Raw genomic sequence first — 20,800 nt, forward strand, 5'->3', positions numbered from 1 at the left:
GTTACCTTAATTTATTTGTCAGTTTACTGTGTTTTCAAAGGACTGAAACAACAAAATGCCCTTTGGATTTTCAAGTGCAGTTGATTACATTTTGTATCCCTTAGTCCTCGATGAGAATGGATTTTATTTAACTGTGTTAATTGCTGAGGTGGGTGGGAGGGAGAAAACTTGTAGCCAAGTAACAGTAGTGTTGCTAAATAAAAACATACTAAATGCTTTCTTTTTATTATTCTTATTCTAATTTTGTTTCTTATTATCTCTATACTGTGGTGGTACTTGTAAATGACTGCAAATGTTTGATAAGTCAGAACTGATTGGAAATGTTGCTTAAGACAGCAGTTTATTTCCTGCTTCAGGTAGTGCTTTATGTAAAAGAAGAAATGAAAAGAAACGAGCTGCCAGAGCCAGCAGTGATTGGTCTCCTCTGGACCTGTGTAATGAATGCTGTGGAGTGGAACAAGAAGGAAGAGCTAGTTGCAGAGCAAGCCCTTAAACATCTAAAGGTGTGTGCATGGGTGTAGAAGGGAAGGGCTGCTGTTGATTAACAGAATGCATTCTACAGTCATCAAGTTTTACATGTTTAAATCCGGAAGATTTAGAGTCTTGAGAGCTAACACTGATACCAAAGTATTGGAATATATTGCATGTAGTCTGTTCTCCTTTAGACAAAGTAATGCAAAAGTGAGGTAGTTCAGATTATTGAATACTGTAGGATTCTCTGAAGCATGCAGTACAGTGCAGAAAACTAGGTCAAAGTGAGGTGGTCATAGTCTGAGTATCTCTGCATTATGCTTTCCAGTAGTGTGGACTCTGCCTTGGCCACAATGCTAAGCAAATGTTGAAACAGCTCTGTTTATACCTAACTAGTAACCCTAGACATATTGCAGTGTTTTTGCCAGAGGCAAAGAAGCTTTGGGGGCATGGTGAGGCAGCATCTGTGCTGGCTTTGCATAGAGCTGGTTTGATCTTAGACAGGAAACATTTTCACACAGATTGAGCTAAGTTGACTGTGGGAGCTATTTCTCAACTAATGAGTCAAGCTGGTTCTGCATGGAGCTGGCTTGAGAGCTTGTGTGCTGTAGGAATGGCTGCTCTCCAGTCCAGGATACTCTCCTGGTGGATATTTGTGTTTAAGAGAACTGAATGTGTAGAAATACAGGTTGTAGTTTGCTAAGTGATGACAAATGGTTGGGCCACAGTTACACAGTTGTACAAAAGCTCTTATAACCTCAGATAAGGAATGATACTGAGACATCAGAAGTCATTATTATGGTTGATATTTATCAGCAAAGTTTGGAAGAATTGTACATTTTAAGACATTTGAACTGAGAGCAGAGGCAGAGAGACTCTACAAATTAGTCCTCTGGTAAACTGTGAGCAAGAGAATACTTCCTCACAGCCTGTTCTGCAAAGATTGCCCAAAGATGTTCTGCACCTTATCCTTTGTGATAAATGGATTTTAAGCATGGTTAGAATTCCTTTCTTCTTCACATTGGATGCTATCCATACTTCAAGTTCCCATGTTGATTTAGCTCCTGCTGTTGCTAATCCATTCTTCTGAATTTGGTTTTTCAAGAGAGACATACGTCACACTAAAAATACAGTTGCTTGGGATCTTGCATAGCCCTTAATGATAAAAAGAAATGCAGAGTTTGAAATCTTCTCCAGCTGTAGGGACCCAAATAGCATAGAAAGAGGGGATAGTTTACAAAAAGAAAAGAAACACATGTTTTCTTGTTCCTTCAATATGATAATTGATCACATCACTTGTGCTGCATCCCTTTATTTTCTAGTACTGTTGACTTGAAGCCTTGTCCTTCAGTTCTCATTTACTGAAACTAGTCCGTAGTCATGTGCATAACCCCACTGAATCAAGCAAGTCATCTTGCCTTAATAAGATACACTTTTTAAGATACATCTTTATATCTACGTCCACTGCCGAAAAACAGAGGGCAAGTTTTTTATGGAGTATAAAGTACCAAGGCAGGTAATACTAGTTTAAAGGGACAAAGGGGTAACAGAGAGTCTTGATACCCGAAGTTTTGCAGTGCTATGTCAAAATTGTTTCAAAAGATGTGTTTATACGTTGTGACACCCCACTAGAGGGACATAGGGGATTCTTTTGGATTCTGAGGTTAGTTGCACTGAACTCAAGAGATCAGCATTTGTAAAGCGTGATAAAATATTAGAGCTAAGAGGTTATAACAAAGCTAACAGTTTAGCAAAGCTAAAAATGTACCAGTACTTAAAATATATATATACACATACACCCACAAGCTATACAGTTCAATCACAGGTGCGTGATATAACGACCATTCTCACCTTCTCCTCAAGGGCCACTCCTCTGGTATAGTTTTTCTTGGATTCTCAAGGAACAAGTGCACAGTACAATGACCACTCTTGCCCCTTATGGGCCACCCCTGCAGTATAGTTTTCCCCAGCTTCTCCTTACTGTGCTGGTGACATCAGGGGTCTCCTGACTGACGGATGGGTCCTTGAGTCCACAGGCTAGTTGCCAGTGAGCCCGAGTCCGCACAAGCATTTGTGGCTGACTCTCTTTTATACCCGTTCAGAGCAATGCCAGCCCACAGTTACCCCAAGGCACCACCAGTATGCACACCAGCCACAGCCCTGCTCAGTGGGTAACAACACACCCACTAACAGGCCCTGCTGTAGGGAGTGGGTCCACAGCCCCGAGGTGTCTGTGGTGTCACTTCGCTTTTGTCTGGACCTGTCATTAATGAGGTGGTTCGAGGCACCATGATGTACCCAGGGTTTGTTAACTCTTGGGGAGCACCCTAGAGCAACCCCCTGTCCTATGGGCTGCACCACCTGGAGTCCCGTGCTTGCCTGTGGAGTGCCTGTCAACATATGTATGAGGAATGAAAGAATAATTGCTAATGTTAGCTAATTTCTAGCCATTTTCATAGTTACTTTTTTTAAAAGCTTCTTCCAAAAGTAATGATGTTTTCTGCCTCCTAGCTGGCCGTTACGACAGTTACTGTGTGATTTATTGCTGTCCCTTTCAGTAAATTAGTAGATGATAATTTTTGAAAGATTGGTCCAGAATATCTTTTGCAAGTTATCCTTTGTTTTTGTCCATATTAATAGTTTTTTCTAGTGGACATGTTAAGTAAAAACCTCAGGAATTAACTCCTCATTAAAAAATAAATAAATAAATAAAGGTCCTAACATCTTAAGAATGGGTGAATCTATGCTGTTGGTTAGTATTTCATTATGACTGCATCAGACTACGTTAGTCCTAGTCACAGACCGGAACTCTTGTTACATCAAGGCACTACAAATGCAGCTGAAAAACACCGAGCTGACAGTGTCACTGAACATTATGAAGAACGACCAATGCAAGAACAATGTAAATAGTAACATTAAAGTACATCTGGCCAGTGGCTCTGAAGACCAATGGTGTAATTTGTCTTCTCTTCAGCTCTGAAAAAAAACCCCTTTAATATTAGCTTAATTTTAGTTTTAAGATTGCAGTCTTAGACTCATTACAGGCTAGAGGAAAGGAAATAGGAAAGAAAGATGAATGAACATGGTAGCTTTTCAGAAATGGGTGCCTGAATTAAGGTCTCTCATTTTCTTTTGAAGGGCTTTAATATAAAAGATAAATAAAAAGGTAGCTGCTCCTAAAAAATAAAAGCTTCTTTTTGTTAAGCTTTTTCTCTCATATTGAAAACTCTTAAAATTAAAACTTACGCTAACATCCTGGAAAAGACAGTGAAGTGTACTGCTATTGTCTTGTCAGAATATCATTAGCATTTAATATCATACTTTGAAAATATGTTTCTATATCAAAGGAAAGGTCGTCATGAAAGTTTCAGAGTGATAATGAGAAAAAAATAATGACATTTGATCATGGTTAACCTGGAATAATTTAATTTTATTTTGTTGCTTTGAGACTTCTGAAAGCCTTGCGAAACTGGAGATTTGTATTTTCAGGATCTTCATCCTTGGATTTCTTAGATAGGAAACATGAAGAAAGCATTATTCCTGAGACAGTAGCATGTTGTCTTGCGAAATGTACAAGCAGCAGTACTCCAACACATGAACTTTATAAATTCATTTTACAAAATGTGGTATCTAAATGTAGTGCTAGAATTTAATTCACAGCACGCTGTACATCTCACAAAAGCTTATAGATCTTTATGCATGTGCATTATATGTATTTAGGCAAATGCACTGGCAAGTAAGTTCTAGGTTTCAGTGAAACTATTTTTCAGGGATGAAATTTATGCTACCATACATTAGAAAAGTTTTTACTGTTGTTGTATTTCCAGTATATTGACAGGTATTTTGCTTTTTACCCTGTCCCTCTTTCAGCAATATGCCCCCCTGCTTGCTGTCTTCAGCACTCAAGGCCAGTCGGAGTTAATCCTTCTCCAGAAGGTTCAGGAATACTGTTACGACAACATCCACTTCATGAAAGCCTTTCAGAAAATAGTGGTACTCTTTTATAAAGGTAAGACTCTATATTCAGTGTTGTATGCTGTACATGAACATCATACCTAGCATTAACTTGCACATATTATACTAAGTTATTAAGCATGTATTACAGACAGGGCTAAATTCATGGTCTGCTAGAACAGTTAACTAGCAGGAGATTCCTTGAATGGCCCCCTTGTAGGCCTTGTAGAATCACAAATGATTCTCCAGAGGCATAGTTACTCTCTGTGCCAACCACTTACCTCTGGTATAATAGGAAACAGAATTTTTCTGTGTATTGCATATGGGAAAGGCTATGGTGAAACTGAAGTCTGAAGTGCTTTACAAAGGTACTTTATGTACCATGTGCCACCATGAAAAGTCAAAACAAACCCTTCTTTTTTTTTTTTTTTGTCATATTTATCTTGGAGTCAAGAAGCATGAGCAGGATCCCAGCAACATCTGCTGTTTAAGTACAGTTTAGCCCTAGTATAAAACTAAGACTAGGAAGATTTTTCTATAAATTCGTGATGTCCTGAGGCAGAAGGAGAACTTGATTTTAAGGAGTATTAAAAGTGGAAACCTTCCTGGGGGGAAGTTGTTTGTGATTTTCTTGTTATTCTTCCCTGGCAGAATGAAGCTTTTTCCTTCTTAAAGATGCTCTTCTTTTTCTGTTGAAGTGGATGGTACTTCTTGTTTTGCCCTTAATAGAAGAAAGACTAGGTCACAGGCTTTTTTTCCTTTCCCTTTTCTTTTTTCATGTCAGTTTCCTGCAGATACCATAATTTGAGGGATTTCATTTTTATTGTGAAGCTGACTTCTTAGCAAGTTTATTCAGATTGGGTTGTCATAGAGACTAATAGTCTTGCACTCTGTGTGATGAGTGGGTGCCAACCAGTTTGTTCTGACATTCATTCTATAAATAGTTGAAGGAGAAAAAGCAGCAGGAGTAGAAACCCAGCACTGACCCCTTTTCACACAGTTGTGTCCAAGTACACTTTCAAAGCAAGCAGGTTCAGACTGTTAGGACAGTTGCATGGCTTCAGAAGGTAGAACTAAATGAGTCAGATTTATTTCCATCCTTATTGGGTCAATATGGGGCCTCAAGGATTAAATGAAAAACCAATAAACCTTGTTGTCCGTCTGCCCTCAAATTCTAAAATTTGTAAAACTGTTAATGACTGAGGAAAACCTTGAAACTACAACCTGCAGCAAGCACTTTATTACATTTTCTTTAGAGAAGAAAATTCACTTTGGACATGCTGAGTGAGCACTGTAACACTCATACAAAATTATTCCTGTTTTAACCATAGTTTACAGTTTGATTGCACAGCCATTACATTTTGAATAAGATTCTCTTCAAAGTTTTTGTGAAGTCATTACTGCATTAGTCTGCAAGAGCAACCTTGACATTCTAGAGCATTAAAAAAAACCAAAAAGAATCACTAAAGTGTATGTTAAACTTAATCGGCTGCTCCAAAAACCCAGTTCCAACCTACTCTACTCACCTAACATGCCCCTATTATGACTCTGAAGATATACTTGCGGGAAGATTTGTTAGGAAGGATGAGAAGATTTTAGCACTACAGGTGCCACAACATTATTTAAGATTCCCATAACATCTAGAAGAGTGTTTAGATCTACTGTATGGAATCTATGTATCCTGGAATTGTTGTACAGTGAGTTCAGTATGTCCAGAATGTAAATTATTTATGCTGCATGTGCCTGTATTTCTGTCTAGGATATCTTGGGCAGAAATAGGCGTGCTGAAGCACCTGCTTCTGTATCATATGATGCGGTCATGCGCAAGCACAGCTGCCACCCGTTCCTTCTCCCATTTAAACTGAAGCTGAATCTGTCCTGTTTAGCAGACACACTGCTGCCTGCTAGCAATTACTAGCCTGCCTTTGCAACCACTAGGCATAAGACCCTTCTTAGTGCTGGACTCAGTAAATCATAAGCTCCATTTATTTAAAGCAGCTTTGGAGTCTGACAGCACCCATGAGCCAAGGACATGCTCCTGGATTAACCAGGAAAGGCTTTGGGAGCATTTGTCCTCCTATTTCTCCTACATAATATCATGCTTTAACTGTTCATGGCTTTGGCTTGTCCAAAGTTGTGAGGAGGATTCCAGTCTGAACTGGGGACTGAGCACTGCCTGGGCCTGCCTCTGCTTCATTTCAATGCTTATGGATCTTCCTTTCCCCTTCTCTCCGGTTTGCACCTACTACTAGCAACAAGCCACCAAGTCCTTTTGGATACTTAGGCTCTCGTAAGCAATGAAACTGTAATAAAGCATATCTTCTATTTCCTAATAGTCAAGGACAACAACCCCCCAAAGCTATTACTGGCTGGGTGGCTAGTGAGGGAAGCCCTTCTTTCCCCTTTCTGTAATGTTTCAATTGTAAGCTCCATAGGTTTTGGAAAGGTTTCCGAGTACCCGATGAACTTTTTCTAGTAGTGATTAAAGGCATCTGGAGTATCTGTGGATGGGCAAAGATATTAATGTAGCTTTCTACCAGCATGCATGTGAATATTTTGATGCTTATTACTCATTATGAAGGAGTATTTCCTGGGCATTAAGATAGTCATCGATGATGATGGGCATCAAGTGCCACCTAAGCTTTGATAAATTTAGTTGTATGACTATTCTCTTATGGATATATCTAGCATCTTACATTTAAATCCTCCCTGTTTCCGTCATGAACTTTCCTGGTAATTGCCTGGAAATACCTGAACGTATTAGCATCTGAAAGGTCTGAAAGTCTGTTTTTTTTTCTTCTGAAATCTGTCCTATCTCTAAACAAGCAGGAATATCCATTCTTTCTCCAACCAAAGCCTAAGCTCTTTTTTCATAGATGGTAGGTATAATCCACAAAAGCAGTTCTATAGCTTCTACAAGCTACAAGCTTGTTGGCTTTATTACATCTTTTGCTCCTGGTATGGTAAAGAAAAAGCTGCCCAGTTCTACGCTGATCTTTGGCTATGACATTGCTTTCTGATTACTGCAGAAAGCCAGTAAAAGTGTAATCAACATTTAAGACTCTCTTAAAGAGAACAGCAACAGGATCAGAAATATATGGCAATAAGTTGTAGATCACTTCTGCAAAATAACCCATCATCTGTGCAATATGTTTTCTGTCTATTTTTTGACTTTTCATGAGAACCTGTGTGTAGGTTCTGTTCGAGTTTGTTGTCAACAGAGCTACATAGCTTTTTCTAAGCGTCTAGAACTTACTGATTGGTCGTAACTTTATTGAGTGAGGTGGGGGGGGGCTTTTACTTGCATCCAGCTCTTAGGTGTTTTTTAAAAAGTACCAATAATAAAAGACCTAAAACCTTCATGTCTAATGAGAAGAAATAGACTATACAGGATTTACAAAGCCTGACCCAATACCAAGCTAAATTCACTAAGTTTTCTATTTTCACCTAAAAAATATTCTCTTTTTATTCAATATATTTGTAATTGTGTAGAAGAGACTAGTCTTTGATATTACCGTACAAACTGCTAGAACTATACTTCATTAAAAAAAAAAAGTAACTACCAACTTCATGTTGACCATACATTCTTAAAGATAATTGTAGAATAAGAAAATTACAGCAATTTCCTGACTGACATCTGCTGAGTTTTTCTGGCTGTACATGAGTTGTAAGATATACGTTGTTTTTTAGTGCATTTCAGGTTGCCCTGCATTTCTTAATTGCACACAATGTACAATGTGTGTAAAATAAGCATAGTTGTTATTGGATTACATGCTGTATAACACATTCACTTGCAATGTCTCCTTTCTTTTTGCTTGTGTCCAGTGTGGAGGTGTGAAATCTTTCAGGTGTGAAATCTTGGCACTGTTGAAGTCAGTAGCCATTTCTTTCATGAGGATCAGGATTTTTCACTCTTTGGACAGCAAACACCCTTAGCAGCCACAATACCCTCTGTACCATTGCATTAGAATTCAAGTCAACATTTATGAAATACTGAAAGAATAAGAAGTACCTAAATTTGCTACAGCATAATTAGGCCTCAGAGAAACTATTGTGCGGTCCTGTAACCAAAAGACGCGAACTGTCTTCTCAAATGAATGCACTATGAATCCTGCACTTACAAGAAGCAGTTTTTCAGCTCCATTTGACAAACAGGTTTGGGGTTTTTTTTGATGGAACACAACTTTCTGTAAATAATTTTCATTATTCAATTACCCTGTTTTAATAGAGGATGCAAACTTTTCCCTACAGAGAAGTTGAACCAGAAAGATGTGTTCTGCCATAACTATGCTGTGGGTAGCGTTCCTTGCATTATGAGAGCTCTTGCCTAAGGCTGTGTCCTCCCAGCAGAGTTAGTTGCAGTAGAGTTGAGTTGAATTAAGCTGATTGATTGACTGCATTAGCAGCTCACAGGGTGTGTGTTGCCCTTTACCACTGATAGCTATGCAGTTCAAGTTAAAAGCAGAAATTCATTCAAACTGAGGGATTTAGTACAGAGACCTAAACTTCAAGTAGCATTTAAGTTCACCCCCCAGTAAAGACCATGGGCTTTTCAGAGTCCCTGCTTTGGAATGTCTCCCTTTGAGGACAGATGAGGAGACACTTGAGGATCTGTCAGTGGGTGGTTTGAGTGGCAGTTGGCTGCACCTGCAGGAAAATGAGCTCCCTCTTCGGCTGACAGCACCTGGAACTGCAGTGCAAATGATGTGTGTACACCCACAAACCACAATGTTCAGCTTCAGCACTTTAAACATATCTATAATCAAGTTTAATAAGAAATAACTATATATATAAAATGAATCATTCTCTTCCGCCTCCTCCCCTTGCCGCTCTGTTCCCATTGCTTCAAAGCAACCTAAGGGTATGATTAACTGCACCCTATCCTGCTTGATTGCTTAATTGAGCATCTCTGTCCTGACAGGAGAATATCATGTCTTGTGAGCACTGGAGGCTTAAATGTATTACAAATAATATTACTTAAAAATGAGAGTTGCAGCTGTCCTTTTCATAGTTGAATGCATTTTTATTTTTCCCTCTGCTGGTGTAGAAGGCTTGTTGCTATGAAGTTATATACAGGCGAATTTCTCATCCACTTAACCTGAGGATGTTTAATCTTCCTGGCATATAGTGGGATTGCATGCTTCTATGTCAGTTTTAGTCATGTTTTTTTGTCCCCCCCACCCCCGCCTTGGCATCCTGGATTTAGACCATATACAGCTGTTATAATGCTGCCCCATTAACAGGGGCTCTACTTTTGCAACAAACTCATTGAGCTGATAGGCTGCAAATCAAGAGTACAGCCTTAAATCCTTTTTACTTTCAGATTGAGGTATGTGTCTGCCTGTAGGCCCTCGCTTTTATAATACCCTAAATATGGATTTTAATGCAGCAAATTGCTTCAGTATTTTCTTCCATATATGTTTTTAAATGTCTGCAACACCCAATGGGTAGCTCAGGGGCAGGTCTACTCATTTTTTTCTGAAGTCTCTTCTGTGTTTCTTTTTTCTTTTTTCTTTCTTTTTTTTTTTTTTTTTTTTTTGCCTAATCCCTAAAGATCACAATCTGTGTCATAGCTTCAGTAATTCTGAGGTGTAGTAATGTGAACTTTCAGGATTCTGGTGTGAATCTTTTCTGTAGTGAAGCTTTTTATACACAGGGGTTAAATTCCAATTTTATATCAGTCCATGTGAAATATTTTTGAAGCTTGCTAAATGAAAATCCTGATGTGCTAAATGCTGTAATGTCTGTGAGATGTTGCTAAAGATTGTCGACAAGTAGTTAATGCAAAATGTTTGGAAGCTCTTTCTTTGCTCCAGTGTTTCTGTTACTTTTCAAGTTCAGTATTGTGGGTTGTGATTTCAGAAAGACAGTTCTATGTGTCACTTGCACAATTCTCTAAGCGCTATTTATCTGTATGGGAAGAAGCACACAGGCAGCGCAGTCCTATTTTCTGTTTTTAACTTTTTGTCATTTGCAGCAAACTGTAGAAGAGGTTTTATTTGGAAAAAGTGTCTGAGAGTCAAGGTAACTTCCAATCAGTGGTTCACTAAATTCCAAATTTCTGGAGAGACTTTCTCTATTCAGTCACCATTGGATATCTTGGGATAGTTTTGATTAAATTCACCCCCACCTCTGGTTACTTCTATCTGTTTATCTATCTGAAATGTGTCTGGTCCCAGTCTCATTCCCATTGGATTGGATGCTTTCATTTCATTTATTTCAACTGGCCTTCTTTCTTTCACTGCTGCATCTGCTCTAGCCTTTAAGCTGAAGCAGAAGGTGATTGTGGTCTTTAAAGAGGTCAGGCTGGCACTTCAACAGGTAGATGCCAAATGGGTGAGACCACACCAAGGAGTTCAAGGAAGCACTTGATGTAAATCTTTTTTTCTTTCTTTCTTTCTTTTTTTTTTTTCCTTCCTCCCCCCCCCCTTGCAGTACAAGGGAAGGTAGTTTGTTTAAATAATATGCCCAAAAAAGTGGAAATCTTAAGATGTAGGAAGCTGGTTTCAGTCTTTTAATGGAACAAATAAAGTTTGATTTTTAGTTCTCACCTTCTGTGTAATCGCCAAAATGCCATTGTGGATCCTAGATTTTTTTGTCCACAACTGCCTATTATTGAGATACATGGCTTAGCTAGATCTCAGCAGGTTTTGTCCCTGAGGCTAGAGATCTGTTGCTAGACCTAAATTGGCGTCGCTTGGAAACATTAAGTGTCCTCACTGTTTGCTAGAATTTCTTATTCTGAATCTTACTCATCCTTACATTCCCTAACAGTTATTTTGTTCTTGATAATCAACAAAAAACGTCAGCTGCAGTATCTATCTGAGTGGTTCCCTGAGGATGGACTTAATACCTATTAGCTAAAAACAATATAAAACCTTTAGGGAGACAAGATGTCAAAAAATCCCTACCTATCTTTTAACCTTATATGCAGTGTATTTAAAGCAAATGAATAGAGAATTATCCTTTACAGAAGCACAGTATTTGATGCTTTATTTTAAGCCTAACATATTACGCATTTGTCATATCCCAAATACACCTCAGATGTTTTCAGTTAAACCCTAACATTGTTGATACAAAGCTTGTTCCACTGTGATCGTATTAGTATATTTTCTGCTGCTTAAAAAAAAAAAAAAAAAAAAAAAGAACCTTTCTTTTCCCTATGTTCAAAATCTTCTAACTTATACTGACTTTTTACAAACACTGATCTGTGTTTCAGCTGATGTTCTGAGTGAAGAAGCTATCCTGAAGTGGTATAAAGAAGCGCATGTTGCTAAAGGCAAAAGTGTTTTTCTTGACCAGATGAAGAAATTTGTGGAGTGGCTGCAAAATGCTGAAGAAGGTATGGATTCATTTAAACAAAGAAATATGTATGGTCACCTCTTGGCAAATCAAATCTGTTTTTCAAATATTAGCTGTCCTAGGCATATGAACTATATAGTCTCAGAATAGAAAATAGCAGGCAGTGACTGCTCCAAATTGCCTACAGCCATGTCCAGATCTAACACTTGCTGCTTTTTAATGCTGATAGTATCCTTATAAACTCCTGAAATCATCAGTTTTCACTTGTCTTTTAAGCTTCTGCTGGGAGGATCTTTGGGTATACATCTACATAGCTAAATGATAGTGCAAGTGTTGCATGAGCTACCTCACTGTATTGCACTGATGACAGTGGGAGGTGCGCTGGTGTTGGTAGAAACTACCAATAGCAGTTTTCTGTAGTCATGTATTTTCTGCTATTGTTATCTGTACCGACTACATGAACATAGCATCACCATGCCAGTGCCAATACAGCTGCCATTGCTTTTAGCTGAATGGCTAGGCTAGGACACGCAGTCTGCATTTGCTGCTGCAAAACAGGCTACTGGGGAGGGGAATTCTTCAGTCCCTAATTCTGTTTTTCTCATGCTCTGCATAGGAAGATATTTCTTTGTACTGAACAAATAGATTCTTTCTTTTTTTCTTGAAAAGGAATTCCGCATCAAGTGGGAAGATCAACTTCTGCATAATAGACAGGGATATAATTATTAATGTTAATTTACATCCATGTAATGTAACTAATTGTAGAATCTTAGAGGGAATATGTAATGCTGAGAAGCAGATAAGACTTTGCAGCAGTTCACATATACAGGTAGCAGTATAAAAGTGCTTTCACACACTCTTTAGAGTAGCAACAATCTTGGTCTGATTAAGCTTTTTTTCCTGTTTTAATCTTCTGCTTATGCCTTTCTGTTTCTCCTTTGTATTTTTCCCCTTTCCTACATGTCCTCCCTCCCACGTGTCCATAATTACAAAGTTTAGCACTGGCAGAGACCAAGTGTTGCTAAAAACATGCAGAACATGTTTGTTCTACAAATGTTTGTTTGAAAAATCTGATCTAACATGTAATATTCATTGACAACAAGCCCTTTCCTGTCAGGTGAATGAAAGGACAGAAATGCAATGTAATGCAAAATAGCTTGAAATGACAATTTATGTTCCTATTTCTAATATTCTTTTATTTTACTCTATACAAATCCTAAGAAATTTTTGTTAGTGCAGATTTCATGCCCGCTGTAGAGTGAAAAACCACAGATGGCTTTTGAGATAGGCTGAACTGAATGATGATGATATTTTCAGAGCAAATAGTTAAGAACATACTACTACTTCAATGGAGACTAGAAGAACAAGCAAATAATGCTGACTGCTTGTTAAACTTAAAGTGAGCTCAGATATGCATCGGTTGATTCTGTAGATTAGGACCAGAATAATTCATAGTGATCTGGGTTTGTTCTAGTAACAGATCTCTAAATTCAGATCTCTACAGTGGAGTGTAACAGAGCAGATCTTAGTTTTCTGATGCTGTGTGTTTCTTTCTGGTCTGTTCTGTTTAATTTGTCAACCTTCCCTAGGAGATGTTAGGTGTAAAGAAAAATTTAACTTGAATTATGGTAGGATGTCTCTTGCCATTTTATAGAATTACCCACATCACTGTCCTTTTGCAACCTATCTGAAGTATTTTACTTTTTCTTTTCTAGAGTCGGAGTCTGAAGGGGAGGAGAACTAAGTTCTACAAAGCACAGTCTCAGCCTAGGTTAATGCCAAATGCGCTTGGGAATGCCGTACTGTTCAAGCAAAGAGGCTTTACTTCAGTGTCATACAGAAAACTATAGGCTAGGCTTTCATTTTGTTTAGAAGAATAAAGGTTTTTAATGGAGCCCTGAGGCATTAGATTCTTTACTTGGGACTCTACCTCTGGCTCATTGTACACTAATTTAGGCAAAGACATTCATTAAGGAGCCATATAGGAAAGGTGAAATGAAATACTTATGGACTCCTTTTTATTAACAGTCTTTTTCAGGTACTATGGTATATGAACACTCCAGTTTCTGTTTATAGACTGTTTGGTCTGTGTTTGTAGCTCAATATTGGCTTGTGTATGTGATTTGACACCACCACATTTTTTTGAATAAATGGCTTTTATATCTTAGTTTTGTAGTGTTAGTGTGTATGTCTTACAAATGTGCCACTAAGAATTTACAATTCTTAAAGTGAAAATTATGCAAGAATGTCATTAGACCTTTTGGTTTTGTACTTCATATATTCATAAAATCCCCATTCCTGGTGAATTGGGATCACTGTCTAATCTTTATTATCTTGCCTTCTATATCATTGTGGATGGATTATTCAGTTTATTAGTTCAAAGAAAATGTAGAGGAACAAGTCTGCAGAGTTCCAGTTTTGCATGTGCAAAATTTATGCAAATAATAAATAATATGCTATCTTGGGTTCATACTACCCTTGGGTATTGGCAATGCCATTCTCATTTTAGAAATATTAGCTTCAAAACATGCATGAGTAAAGTCATAACACGTGAAAAATGGAATTCATTGATAGTAATGTGACATTATAGGTCACAGCAAAATATTTGACCAAAATACAGAAATGAATATATGAACTTCTCCAGCTGGATTCTACTTTCTTTAATATTCCCTGTGCCTTGATGTGATGTCATTTATAATTCAGGTGCCTGGGACCTGTCAAGGATGTCGTATAAATAGAGCCTATGTGCAGCTTTGTTGTACGTGCATGTAGCCCTCAGAACACAAGTTCAGAACTGGAGCTCTGACACTGTGTGAATACTCAGCCAACACTCAGGATCAGAGTTCCTGGCATCCTGCGCTGTGGAGGGTCCTGAAGTGCACCACCTCCCAACGTGCACTTTCTTCACACAGCAGTCAGTCAGATAAAAAACTGCTACCGTTTATTTTTCCACAGGCAAAGTTACCTTGCAAATAGTCTTCTCCTGCCTCATTCCACCCTTTGCAGTCCATGCCTCCGACCACACTGGTGCCCAGAAGCAAGTGCTTGGTCATACACATAGCAACAAACATGCCCAATAGTGAATAAATAGTCTGTATGCAAATATTGTACATTTTCTGTTATTCATAGTTACTTTAACTTGCCTGTTGTCCATCATCTTGGTATGATGATGTATGAATATTAAAATAGTATTGGAAGGAAAAGCTACTGTGTTTATACAATTCACAATTTCCAAATAAAAATTCTTCCCTTTTAACATAGGACTAAATCCACATTATAAATGAATGATTGGATTAATAAGATTTAGAAGAGATAGACTTTTGAATGCCAGCTTTCAGTATAGAACAGTGTTTTTGTAGCAGATATTCCTCTTTCAAAAAACAAATCAATATATAATGTGGGTCTTTCCAGTAACTTACAGCAGCACAGAGATGATGGAAACAGAGTCATTTTAAAGGAGAATCGATGCACTAGCTGGATGCCTTCCATTTCAGTCTTTGTTCCTACAGAAAATAAATTTTCCAATTGCTACAGACCTGGGATGATCTCTTCACCAATAAAATATCTCTTCGCCATAAATTGGTAGTATTGAGTGATTACAGATACAGAGCTACTACTGACATAAACATTTCAATTTTAAAATTGTGATTTTTTTTTTTGTAAGGTATTAATGAATATTCAGTTGGAGTATGTAAAACTGTTTTTCTGCGTAATCTAAAACTCCAGCTGACTTCAAAGGTTCAATCTAGAATAATGTGCAAAGGATACAATAAAATATACCTGTGGGTGCAAGCAGTGGATGGTGAGACAAGGCTGGCTGCAGGCTGTATGAGCCATCTGCTGGAGAGAAAAACCATCACTGGCAAAAGTCTCTTGTGGTTAAATTCAGCTCATCTTTGATGCCTGCATCAGTGTCTTCAGGTGCACAATGGATGTAAGCTAAGTCATGGGTCACACTTGGTGGGATCCATTTCGCTGAAGTTTCAGCATGTGCAAGCCAGGCACCTATGGCCAAACTGTTTGTCCTGGCACCCTTCATGGTCGCTGGAGAGAAACCGGTGCTCTTAAGGCAGGAGCCATGGCCCAGTCTGCAACTTGGGTTTCGGACTACCCCAACAAGTCCCGCAGGCTTTACAGGACACACAAAGTGTCCATGGGGATTGGAGGAGGGAGGGGACTTTTTTTGTTGCACAACCCCCAGCACCTGTTTTATGCGTTCTTATCTGTGCCTAAAGTTTAACTCCTGGGAGCCTCCCTCAGCCCCCACTTCCCCCAGCAACAGAGCTTGTTGTTTTGCTTGAGGCAGTAAATGTTTCTGATTCTAGTTTTCAGGATTTTTTCCCTGCTTAATCTTTGAAATCAGTTCAGATGGGGACTTTCCATACCCACGTGTGCTTTTAAATGGAATTTAGAACTCCTGCCCAGACCGGCAGCTGAACTAGGTGGCAGCACAAATATGAACGGAACTAGTTTCCGTCAGACTGCGTTTCAGTACAAAAAGGTGTCGTGACTAGGCTTTGGTGCCTAGTCCAAAAAAAAAAAAAAAAGGGGGGGGTGGATTTAGACTCTGGGCAGAAGTTTTGATGCAGCTTTCTTAAGGCAAGATATCCCTCTCTAAAAGCCATCACGAAATCAGAATTTCAGTTCAAAAAAAAAAAAAAGTTCCCAAACTAAGCATTTCTTTAACACCACCATTAAATTAGTATTTCTGTGCTGGAGAAATGAAAATTGCAGTCAACACTAAATACATTGTTCAAATCTGTTGTTAGTTCTCTTTTAAGAATAAGAGACAGTAAAAAAAAATGTGCTTCACGTGATATGTTACATTTAGTTTTGAAATATCAATGGCATGTAAATGTCAGACCTGCAGCTATGACTTTTGTTCTAAGATAAATCGCAATGGCATGCACTTTAAGATGGGGATTTTTGAATTAGAAGGTGATTTCTCTCCCCTGGTCTACCCTTTCTGAAACCATGCTGAGGTTTTTGCTGTGATAGCCATTTACATTGCTTTTAAATATTCCTTCAGTATGCAGCATGATGCCATCGCACTGTAGTCCTCTTCTGAAGTGAAGAAAGGAATTTCATCCAGGCTGGACTCTTCTGCACCTTCCCCAGTGTCCAGCCCATTGCAGCACTTAGGAGAGGGCTACGGTGGTGGGAATTTTTTTTTGTTTTGGCACATGAGTATGATTAAGATTTTTATACATGAGTGATTGATTAACTAATCAGCAAATTAAGGATGGGGCTTCTTTGAACTTTTCTCTTTGTTCAGTTTTACAGATTTAAGTATTGTTTGCTAGCAAACTGACTGCATGGCTTGCTGCTGAGTTCATCCACTGGTTGCAGGTATTAAAAGAATGGCCAACGTAGCAGATGTTTGGTTTATGTAACAAGCAAATGAATCTTCCATCTCATTCTGTTGAGAGGATGAAATTAGTTGCTTTGTCTGATTGAAAAAAAAAATGAAGTTAGGAGATGTGCCAAAGCCAAGTGAGATGCTGGTAAATGCCAACTTTCAAAATCAGGTTTCTTGTCTTGAAAGAGAGTTTATGAAATGTGAATCCCTAATCTTTGTATGACTGTGCAAACAAAGCTCTCCTTCGTCAGGTTACTCTCTTAATATTTGAGAAGTTCAGAACATAGAAGGTATCTAGGAACGGATGCGTATTTTCATTCAACAAAGAACCCTGAAGTCTTCTAATGACTTCTTTCTGATTAAGGCCCTGTCCTTTCATGCTTTTGTCAAAACATATTTGAAAATAGAAAAACTACTTTAAAATATACTTTACTAAAATACACTTTAATATATAAATAGAATATATAAATAATAAAATATTTACTATAACATAGTTAATGTAGATAATTATAATTTTATTTATAAACACAACTAATATACTTTCTTTATGCATTATCTTTACATATTAAAATATCTAAATAATACAGAGATATACATAAAATATTTTATAAAATACACAATTATTTTTGAAAAACTGGATTAGGAAAAATCACTGCACTCTTATAAGAAATATGCATAATACTAAGAGAAAAATAATTAGTCACAGAATTTTTTGACTACAACTCAGTTTTAGTCCATGAATTGTTTAAATTAATTCTAATTATATAAACTAGTATGTAACTTTTAGAATATATTTTAGTTTTGTTGAGAGCATTAGTAGCTTCACTCAATTACTTTATTCTGAGAAATGCACAGAAAACTACAACACCTGAATTTCGAAGCATTGCTTGTAAGTAAGTAATGCTTTTAGCCTGAGTGCAATCAATTTCTTGGAATTTGCCCCACTCTTTACTGTTAACGGAGAAGACTGACAAATGGTTCAGCCTTCTTCCTTGATATTCTGTAAGAAATGGCTGGACGTTTCTTACTTTATGAAGACTTCCACATTTGATTGTCTAGTTATTAAAATTGCTTTTGGTTTCCTTTCTCCTAAGTTATTGTTGGAGCTATACATTATTTTAGTTCAGCAACTGTTTGAATTAAAAGATTTGAGGGCTACTAAAGATCTCTTAAAAGATCAACTCTGACTTCAAGTATAATCCAGGATATGTTATTTATTAATAACTGTATGAGTAATATAATAATGCCTTAGAACCCGAGTTATGGCCCAGGAACAATTTGTGCTATGTGCTGTATAGAGACACATATGTGCAAGAGAATTTTCTACTCTATTACTTCTGTCGTAAGCTTGAGGAAGATTCCTGTTCTTGATTAAAAGATACGAGGTAGTGGGTTCTCTCCTGAATCACCTGACCATGATCCTGGGAAGACTTTCAAGCACCAAACATTTCATGCCAATCGTTTGGCCTATAAACGGAGAGCCAGGCACATGAACAGAGACATGTTAGAAACTTTCATTATCATTTTCCAACTCTTGACAGCTAGCAAGCTGAAGTGCAAATACAACCTGTGATGTAACATTAAAAGCTTAAAATATACTAAAAAATGCTAAAACATAATCCCTCCAAGTTCTCAGCACTACCCCATCAGTGCTTACTAGAGCTTTTTTTTTTTTTTTTTTTTTTTTTTTTTTTTTTTTTTTTAAAGGAAAAAAACACAGTCCTTGGCAATAGTGAGTGAGGTTGGGTCATAAATAGCTTCCTCGTTATTCAGCTGGTCTCACTTTCCCTGCCTTCCTGTTAGCCAACTCTTGTGATTTTCACCATTTTCACTAAAGCCACGAGTTCCAAGATTTTTTTTGCTTAAAACACCAAAGCCCTGTTGCTTCTTGAATCATTGCTTGAGATTCAAGCAATAAGGAGCTGCTTTCTGCAATTTGTAAGCATCTTCCTCCCATTTGAAAGCACTGCAAAAGTTTCCAGCCTGCCCCACGTTCCAGCTGCTGCGGAGGACCGGGAGAGCCCGGGAGGCTCTTCCCCCGCATTGCTGCTCAGCGCAGGCTCACGGCCCCAGCACAGCCCTCGGGGGTCTGCTCCTGCCGGGCGCTGGCTCCCAGCCCGGCGCTGCAGCGCCCGGACTGCGGTGCCTGTGCAAGGCGCTGCCAAATTGAGGTACTGCATCAGCCTCCTGAAGCAAGCTTAATGTTTGAGAGGTACAATTTTATTCCAAGACATCTTGTGCACCTAAGCAATGGAAAACTATCTCTTACTTACAGTGTTGGAAAGGCTGAGGGTTTGCTGAACTCTGGTTGAACACCTTCCTCAAAATGTGAACTTTCTGAAGTACCAGATTCAGCCCTACCAGTGTGGTAGATTTAGGAAACATTATGATTCAGCCTTGCTAGGTTTGAACTGCAAGTCAAAAAGAACAAAACTCCTCATTCTCTGAGCATGCTTTTATTGAGGTACTAATAAATTATCTGATAACTGCAATAGTTCTCTGACATCTTAAAGAATTTGCTTTAAATTGCTGTCATGTTCATGGACAAGAATAATTACCTTTAAAATCACATTTATATTTAAAAAATGGAGCTTTTCAATATTTAAGATAAGGCTTATGGGTTGACTAAGCCAAAACAGTCCTTCCCCAAAATGTATCACAAGTAATATTACACAAGGTAATTGCAGCCAATTATTCAAATCTGATTGAGCTGCACTGTTTATTTTTGTAAGGAACAAAACAAGGAGAGATTACATAACTGTGTTTTTCCAGAAAAGCCACATCTTTCAATTTTTCAGCAAATATCCCAGGGATAACATGGAAACCAAAAGGAAAATTTTCAGTGTCATCTTCTATGTTTCGGCCAGGCGTTTGTTCCAGGCTGTGCTACTTGAGAGTTACCTCTTGCTACCTCTTGCCAGAGAGAAGGGCCTCTGCAGCCACATGGTGGTGGAAACAAACCTGAGGAGAGGAAGAGCAATCAGTTATGCCAATACCTGCAGATTAGACTAGGCAGGCAATGCTCCCACGCTGTGCGCGTAACCCTAACCCGGCCCCCCGTGCCCAGGGCTGTCGAGCTGAGGTCTTGGATGACCTGCTCATTATTTTTTCCCTATGATAATCCAATTCCTAGGCCCCACGGAGGTAGGGCTCTGGGGAATCAACTGCTGTGACTTGTGGGACCGGGAGCTGCAAGAGAAACAGCTCGTGGCCTTTTCTGTGCGGGAAGCCAGCAGCATCGCGCACCTCCCTCATCCACTTCAAACGCTCTGGGGCCTCCCTGGCCCAGCGACCGGCATGGGCCAGGACTGCCTGTGCTGGCGAGCAAGCGCCGAACGTGTGGGAAGCCCTTCCGGGGGCCCAAAATGCCGCTCTGAGGAAGCCGCGGTGAGGGGCCTAGGCTGAGAAAAAGCGTGCACCTGCGAGCACGACCCAGGGGCAGGCCCACGGGCACTGAGCACTTCTCGTGCCACGCCAGCGCTGGAGGCACGTGGTGGGTGCTTGCAGGGTGGGCTGTGCCGATGCATGGGCTCATGCTATGCTCTGCGACAGGCGTTTTATTTCTGAGGGTAATTACCGCTAAATAACTCTCCTAAAGAGTTCTCACACTTAACACTGGTTTTGCCCAGCGTACGTGTATCTGACAGTTGTTTCTGGACTGCACATTGGCACTGTGCTGTCCTCTGGGTAAACCTCCATCTCATCACAGGGAGT

At 38.9% G+C, this 20,800-nt stretch overlaps 1 protein-coding gene across 1 annotated transcript in view; it reads left to right on the forward strand.

Annotated features, from left to right (window-relative positions):
• The window catches only part of BZW2 (basic leucine zipper and W2 domains 2), a 58,781-nt gene extending 44,887 nt beyond the window's left edge, over nt 1-13,894 (forward strand). The window contains exons 9-12 of the mRNA XM_062569192.1: nt 357-503; nt 4,342-4,480; nt 11,645-11,767; nt 13,443-13,894. Of these exons, the coding sequence (XP_062425176.1) occupies nt 357-503; nt 4,342-4,480; nt 11,645-11,767; nt 13,443-13,471 (438 nt within the window). The 3' untranslated portion in view covers nt 13,472-13,894. The remainder of the gene's footprint in view (nt 1-356; nt 504-4,341; nt 4,481-11,644; nt 11,768-13,442) is intronic.
• Nucleotides 13,895-20,800: the final 6,906 nt, after the last annotated feature.

This window comes from Rhea pennata, chromosome 2, assembly GCF_028389875.1.
Source record: "Rhea pennata isolate bPtePen1 chromosome 2, bPtePen1.pri, whole genome shotgun sequence".
NCBI lineage: Eukaryota > Metazoa > Chordata > Aves > Rheiformes > Rheidae > Rhea > Rhea pennata.